The following is a 7,318-nucleotide window of genomic DNA, read 5'->3' on the forward strand; positions in this document are numbered from 1 at the left end:
GGGGGAAGGGGGAGGAGGTGCAAATGTTAATGGGGAAAGGGGAAAAGAAACAGAAAGGGGTTAGGGGAAATAAGGGTATTACTTATTTTGGAGGAGGGATTATTTTCTTTCTTTTTCATTTGTAATTTTTTTTCTTTTTCTTTTATATTTTTTTAATCAAAATTATTGTAGTCACGCGCTTAGTTTACGTGACTTGCATACATTTTGTCCACATCACCTCTGCCACTGTCATATGTACATGATCAACGGTCAAATAGATTTATTAGTTACCAAATATGTGAGTTTGAGTATTCAAATGGGAACGATGTAAGTTCGTGTATCGGCTTTACAAATGAAAGCAAGTTTAAGTGGCCACGAGGCCATTTCGCCTATTTTATACCAGAATTAGTTTCCTAATCCCCATAACTAGAGCTATCAAATTTGACCAAGCCCAAATGACTCGCCCAACCCGTTTAAGGTTGGAAGGTTATTGACCCTCTTATTTTTGAGAAATTTTCATAAAGCACTATCTTTTAGTGGTAATTAGCTATCTATAGATACCATTTGCTATATTACGGATTATAGATACGTTTTCTGTTGTTATAAGATGTATTAGATGTATTTAAACTACTGTATTCATGAATACAGTAGCAAAAATAGGCGTGAATCAGAGAAGTCCAGCTAATTAGTTGTTGTATTCGAGTGTATTCGACTGTATTCATGGCGTGAAACGTGGGATTACAGCTAGACAGATTATTGTATTCGACTGTATTCACGGTGTGAAACAGGGGATTACACTGTTTTTAAACGGAAAGTGAATCAATTAACATAATAGACTCCTAATATAACTCAACAAACTCAATTATAACACACAAATTTTGTATTTCCAGTTATAAAAAAGATTCTCAACCGAAAAATACCCCAAAAACATAGCAATCTTCAAAGAAATTATATAATACATCTCAATATATAAATTATATTAATTAAAAAAAAACTATGAATACATTCATGTCATATAGCGAGACAGTGAATACAATGAAATACATAGAATACAGCGGGATACATTGAAATATAATGAAAAAAAAGACAGTGAATACAATGAAATACATGAAATACAGTGAGATACATTGAATTACAATGAAAAAAAAGACAATGAATACAATAAAATACATGAAAATACAGCGTAAAAACCAAGAACCAGCAACTCTTTCATCGCAAAAACCATAAACCCAACAGATCTTCGTCCCTCATATTGTCTTCCTCTGGCTCAAAATTCACTGTCTCCAAGTTTTATGAAGGTGAAGAACAAGATTTTGAGCCATATGAAGATGAAGAACAATATGGATGTAATTCACAGGGAAGCAGAAGAGAAGAGGGCAATGATTGAAGCAAATCGAGGCCAAGATTTTCTATACCATAACCACCATATATGTTTCCAGAAACTAATTACAAACCCTAAAGATTACAAACACAAACTAATCAGCAGATTCGTCACGTTCTCCTTCAAAGGCCCACTTATTTTCCTCGTAAACCTTTGTCTCTTCCTCATCTGTGTAATCATTAGTTATATTAAATATCTTCCTAACAGCCTTCACCGACTTGTTCTTAATTCTATCAGCAATTGTCTGACATAAAAACTCAAATAAGCCCTTAATGTTAAGGTAATTAGCAGCAAATAGAACTTCAAACAGGTTTTTGAAGCTAGTGTTCATGAATTCCTTGTCGAAAATTTTGATATCTTCGAAGTTTTTGATATCAGAAGAGAAGAGGGCACTGACTGAAGCAAATCGAGGCCAAGATTTTCTAAAAGTAGACGAAACTGCTGCAAAATTTCATTAAACTGGAATTCCCACAGGGAAGCAGATCTTCGTCCTCTCTCTTTTTCTCTCTGTTTCCGTGTTTTGGACCTCCCTTCCCTTATGTTGAAGATTTGAAGGGTCGTCTGAAAGTGCACAGCGAGGAGAGAGCGCATCATGTGTTTAGGGAATGGGGGAAGAGAATGACATGTATCAAAGTAGAGAGAGAAAGAATATAGTGTAACTGAATAGCGTATTTAGTGGCTTAGGGGTAGGAGGTAACTAAAATTAGATATTTTGCTATAAACATTAAAAGGTATCTATAGAATATAATTTTTTAAAATGATATTTATTTTATAAAATAAATAAGGTGTTAACCTTTGCTATAGGAGGTAAAAATTCCTTATTGAACTTAGCACATCCTGACTCAACCCATCTGAACCCATTTAAAGCTGGGCTAATTTTTTGCTCAAATTGATCCATGAGTAACTTTACCAAAATATCTTAGAAATAATTTTCGTTGTTTGATATGTTATATAAAACCATAACAAAAGAAGAAAAAAAATCTTATTTAGTAATTATACAATTAATAAGAAAACAACACATATTAGGTAAATCTTGATAAGAGTTGGGAAGGTTACCGAATTTTAGCTCATCTTGACCCAATTCATCTTAGCACAAGTAACTCATTATTGACCCAACACATTTTGGCTTGCCCAAAATCGGTCCAACCTGCCCATTTGACATTTGACACCCCTATTGATAACATAACAACCCCTTAGCAACAATATGATATAACCACATTACAACAGAATAATGTATGAGTTTAAACCTCTTATTCAATTTTCTATGATGACTTGATCCATTGAATGAAATTTATGAAATTCTGGTAAGACCTCCCTCCTCCTTTGACAGAGCTCATAGTCATTTCCTTGAGTTGTAAAGCTCTTTTCTTGAATTCAACATATCCCATCAACTGTTCCACCTTATGCTTTATTTCTTCCCTTTTGATGATCCCATTAGCCTCTTTCTTTAGTCCTACTCCAACCTTCCATATATCACAAATGTAGCTCTGGTTCATAAACTGGTCAGCAAAATAAGGCCAACATAAGATAGGAATTCCATTGCTTATTGCTTCTATTGTTGAGTTCCAACCACAATGGCTTACAAAACAACCTATACTAGGATGACTTAATACCTTCAATTGTGGTGCCCAACTCACTATTTGCCCTTTTTTCTTCCCTATTCTATCCATAAAAAATTTCAAGAAAACATCTGTTTTAGCATCTAGGGCATCATTCCTCACAACCCACAAGAATGACATGTTTGTTAGTTCAAGCCCCAATGCTAATTCTTGAAATTGAGATTCATTGAATAATGTGAAACTCCCAAAAGCAACATACACAACTGAACATAATGGTTGTTGATCAAGCCAGTTTAGACAAGTCGAGTCCTCGGGCCAGAAGGATCCGGCCACTGAACTAATTTCACAATTAGGAGATTCTCTAGAAGAAATACGGGGTTCTGCTTCTGGAAGCGACATGCTCGGTTCGAGACAATTGCTTGCCAAAAGAGGACCTATAGGCACAATCTCTGGTGCTAAGTTGAAGGCTCCTGGTTCAAGGTCATATGTTGAGTTGCAAATGAGCCAGTCTGCTGTTTTCACAGATTTGTTATTGTACACCATCATGTCAAAAATGATTTTCTGCATGGTGAAATTCCCCATGCGTGTCCAAACCAAGTCTGATGTATTCATGATAGGCATAGTTGGTTCAAACTGAAAAGCATGATCCTTTATTGCTGGAGTCCCTGCATTAAACGTAAAATTTTCCACTTATAGATAAAGAGTTTAAGTTCTAAATAGTAATGATGTAGAAATATTTACACAATCATGCCACTTATAAGGTGATTACAAGTAATCTCTATCAGTAATTAGTAACCTAGTAAATTAAACTGGTAATTTCATACTATCAGTTACGCCTATCCTTCTTGAGTCTCGTGGAAGTGCGACATAAGGCAAGGAAATCGACTTTTGTGCTATTCTGGCATATTCAACGGGCTTTTTATTTGCGGAAAGTAATCACACAAAAGTCAGTTGTTTTTCTTATGTCACCCTTCTCAGACACTTAAGGGAGGCATCGCGTAACCTCAGTGGCGTTTACATAAGCGTTGTCATAATTTGTAGAAAAGGATAAATAAATAAATTACTATAATGACAAGCGATGTCATTTTCTATATGTATTCCCAATATTTTAATTTTTCAGCGAAAATTTTTGACCAAGTGGTGTCCCGTGACACCACATGGAATAAGGTGTGTACACCCCTATATAACATCACATGTTAAATTACACCGACAACGTAATACACTGCCAATGTATATAACTTAAATCCGCACATAAAAGCGTGCAATGCATAATTTGTGAAGAAACAGAAATTAGTAGAAAGTAGTTACCATTAGTGTCAATGATACCATCATCAATCAGCTTTGGAATGTTAAAACCAAGTACCAAATTAGCAGCTGCAGCTGTTAAGAAGGCTGCTCTCTTAATTCCCATATTGGCAGCAAGTTCCAGAGCCAAACCAAGGCTCTGGTCAGCAATAACACAAGTGATCTTATCATCCTCAGATACATTGGTTTCTTGTATTAGCTTCTCAATTTTCCCAGGCATGACTTTAAAGATTGCCTCAGATAACTTACCTGGCACATTCTTATTCTCCCCTGATTCTGATTCATCCAAAATTGAAATCAGATGAATCTGATCATGCAATATACTTTTTCCTCCTAAAGAATTTATAATACGTTTGTGAGTGGACTCAGTGTTGGCAAAAGTGATTTTGAAGTCATATTTGACTAAGGATTGAGCTAGCTCCATTAAGGGAATAACATGGCCTTGTACTGGATATGGTATCATTAGTATGTGATGTTTACTCATTGTTGATGTTCTTGTGAAAATGTGTGTGAGTATATTGTTGTGGGGAGCGTTGCAAATTTATATAACAAGAATACTTTGTTTCTCTAGATCACCAAAAAGCAAAAATATAACTAGAAATAACAACTCATAAAAAGTGAGATTAATAACTTGAAAAATAAGATCAGCTTATTCATTTAGTAATTATTATTTGCTAGCTTTAGTGTTTTGTGCGACGTGTAAAGTTGGGGAATCTTGTTCCATTCCTGTCACACCAGGCTACAATTTTTGTCACCAAGTACAATAGATTATTTTCGTATTTTTTTCTGGCTAGTTTTAATACTGGTTGAAGCCCAAAAGGAGTTAAAATAGCACTAGAAAACATAATCTGGAAGGTTGGATAGCGAAGATATGTCCCAGCTGACATACTGAAAACGAAGTTATGTACGAGAAATAATAAACTTATTATTCTACGTCTTGGTGGATTCAAATAAATGGACGTCAGCAGTCAGCACTTGATTCTCTTTTTGCAGGATTGATAATAAGTTGCAAATGGGATAGTGTTTTGATATTATAGTTACAACACAAGGCAACAAAATGGGCAGAATCCCAATAAGAACATTTACTTTTCGAATTCTGTAGTATTATTGCCTGAGCCATATTTGATATTCTGGTCCTTTATCAACAAATTTCACCCAGGTTCCATCCAAATGAACTTCCTTGGAAGGATTCCAGTCCAAATGACCAAGTTTCATCACAAGGGTATCTCCAATCTGTGCAACATAACCATCATTGTTTGCATGATATATCTTTAAAGGGCTACGACAATGGATTCCAGCTCGCGTCCGCGCCTCAATTAACTCGTTTATGATATCCCGAATTCCAAAATCATAGAAATGATCGTAAAATATTACAGGCTGCAAACAAATGAGTAAGAATTAGGATGTCTTTGGAGCATGAACTCAAGATTGAGAGATCATATAACCACCCATACAGAAATTTTCAATATGCTTTAATCTTGTGAGAGAGTAACTAAGTAAATCATACACAGTTCTGTATATATCTATGCAGATACATGTGTCTGGGCGTGCCTGCGTGCATAAACAGACTATAGATTGCTGAAGGCAACCTTTTATGGTGTAAGAAACATGAGTCCATCTTCAATTCAACAGGATAGTAGTGGTACATCCTTGCAATAGGTCAAAGTATGATTAACAACATGATGCTTTTATTTTCTCGTGAAAATCTATAATTCACAGACTCACTAGCAGCCTCATGTACTCAGTTTCGATTTCATTAACCCTTTCTAGTTTTAAAAGCGCTACTACTAATAATGACAAGGTGAAAGATAACTGATTTGGTAAAAGGGAGAAAAAGAGAGCTTTAGTCACTCAATTTGATTTGGAGGATGAAGTTTTATCTTCTCCTACTTCCAGAAAGCAAAAGCTGAAAATTTTCTAAAATCTACCACAAAAATAAAAGAAACAAGGATTACCGTTCCAGGGTGAGTTAAAATGTACGCATATCCTTGTGTAAGCTTATCCCGTGGAAATGGCCAATGGCCCTGAAAGAGAGGAATATCATTTATGTCATTACATGATAAAATATTTGTTATTAACCTGATCCCATGAATTATTTGGTATTAATATGCAAAATTGAGAATCAGGTCTTCCAACTGGCAGCAATCAGTGAATGCAATACATGAAAACAAATTACTTTTCAGTTCACAAAGCAGACAAAATTATAAAATAGTGCATACAAATAACTTTAGCTCAATCCCAAGATAGTTGGAGTGGGCTACATGAACCTTACTGTCCATGTAGTTCAATTTAAGCTCATCCCAAAACAATGCATGGCAACTAAAGTTGAAGTCATTTAAGAAAAGGAAAAAGGTCCAAATTTGCCATTGTACTACCCAAAGTTGCTCAATTTACCTTCTGTCATACTTTAGGTCCATTCATACCCTTGTTGTTCACAAATCGTCTTGTATTTGCCCTTGCCATTAACAAAACTCCAGCTGAAATTGGTGGACTTCATGTGGCAATATACTTCAAGAGCGAATATTCAAATTTACCCCTCTACTTTTGACTAGGGTTTAAAATTACCATCAATTATACTTCAAGTTGGAGCTATATTAGGAGGCAAGGGCAAAAACGAGATTTTCCTAACGGTGGTGGTAAGATTAGACTCAAATTATAACGGAGGGAAAATTTTACTCAATTTCAGACAGTACAGGGGCAAATTTGACCCTTTCCCCTTTATAAAGAATTAAGCTCAAATGTAACTGCGAGTTTTATTGGATACACTTCAGCCTGAGCCACCTAATATACAATAGAGCAACTGATAAAAGATCTTTATGTAATTCGCAAACTTCACTCAGATAATGGATCTCTACAGCTGTAATTGTATGCGAAATTTTCAAATTTAATAGTTTCATTGGAACCCCAATCATTAAAAAAACAAACTCGTGTTGACCTCTTTTGTTTTCAAGGTAAAACATGTGATTTGGAAAGAAGACACACACATCAACCGCTGGACCATGAATTCGAAAATGGAGCAAGTAAAACATGTGCATGTGTGAGGGAGGAACGGCGAGACAGAGCCCCGGGGGGGGGGGGGGGGGGGGTAGGGGGG

At 35.6% G+C, this 7,318-nt stretch overlaps 3 protein-coding genes across 7 annotated transcripts in view; all 3 read right to left on the reverse strand.

Moving 5' to 3' along the window:
- LOC109234875 (SKP1-like protein 1B) lies at positions 1,455 to 2,258 on the reverse strand. Its single transcript, XM_019400920.1, has 2 exons — positions 2,195 to 2,258; positions 1,455 to 1,801 (listed from the first exon to the last, which is right to left on the reverse strand). Exons 1-2 carry the CDS (start codon positions 2,256 to 2,258, stop codon positions 1,455 to 1,457), a joined length of 411 nt encoding a protein of 136 aa, XP_019256465.1.
- On the reverse strand, positions 2,412 to 4,779 carry LOC109240639 (UDP-glycosyltransferase 83A1-like). 2 transcript variants are annotated; one of them, XM_019407313.1, is made up of 3 exons: positions 4,228 to 4,779; positions 2,608 to 3,584; positions 2,412 to 2,531 (listed from the first exon to the last, which is right to left on the reverse strand). In XM_019407313.1, exons 1-2 carry the CDS (start codon positions 4,706 to 4,708, stop codon positions 2,623 to 2,625), a joined length of 1,443 nt encoding a protein of 480 aa, XP_019262858.1. In that variant the 5' UTR covers positions 4,709 to 4,779; the 3' UTR covers positions 2,412 to 2,531; positions 2,608 to 2,622. The 2 variants fall into 2 exon arrangements, with proteins under 2 accessions (XP_019262858.1, XP_019262853.1); XM_019407308.1 differs by having other exon boundaries at positions 2,412 to 3,584.
- Positions 5,086 to 7,318, reverse strand: part of LOC109224428 — a 23,707-nt gene continuing 21,474 nt past the window's right edge. For all 4 annotated transcript variants that reach the window (XM_019389010.1, XM_019389015.1, XM_019389016.1 and 1 more), the window contains 2 exons: positions 6,180 to 6,248; positions 5,086 to 5,601 (listed from right to left, as the gene is read on the reverse strand). In XM_019389010.1, coding sequence (XP_019244555.1) covers positions 5,329 to 5,601; positions 6,180 to 6,248 — 342 coding nt within the window. In that variant the 3' untranslated portion in view covers positions 5,086 to 5,328. The remainder of the gene's footprint in view (positions 5,602 to 6,179; positions 6,249 to 7,318) is intronic.

The sequence above is a fragment of the Nicotiana attenuata genome, chromosome 1, assembly GCF_001879085.1.
Source record: "Nicotiana attenuata strain UT chromosome 1, NIATTr2, whole genome shotgun sequence".
In the NCBI taxonomy this organism is placed as follows: domain Eukaryota; kingdom Viridiplantae; phylum Streptophyta; class Magnoliopsida; order Solanales; family Solanaceae; genus Nicotiana; species Nicotiana attenuata.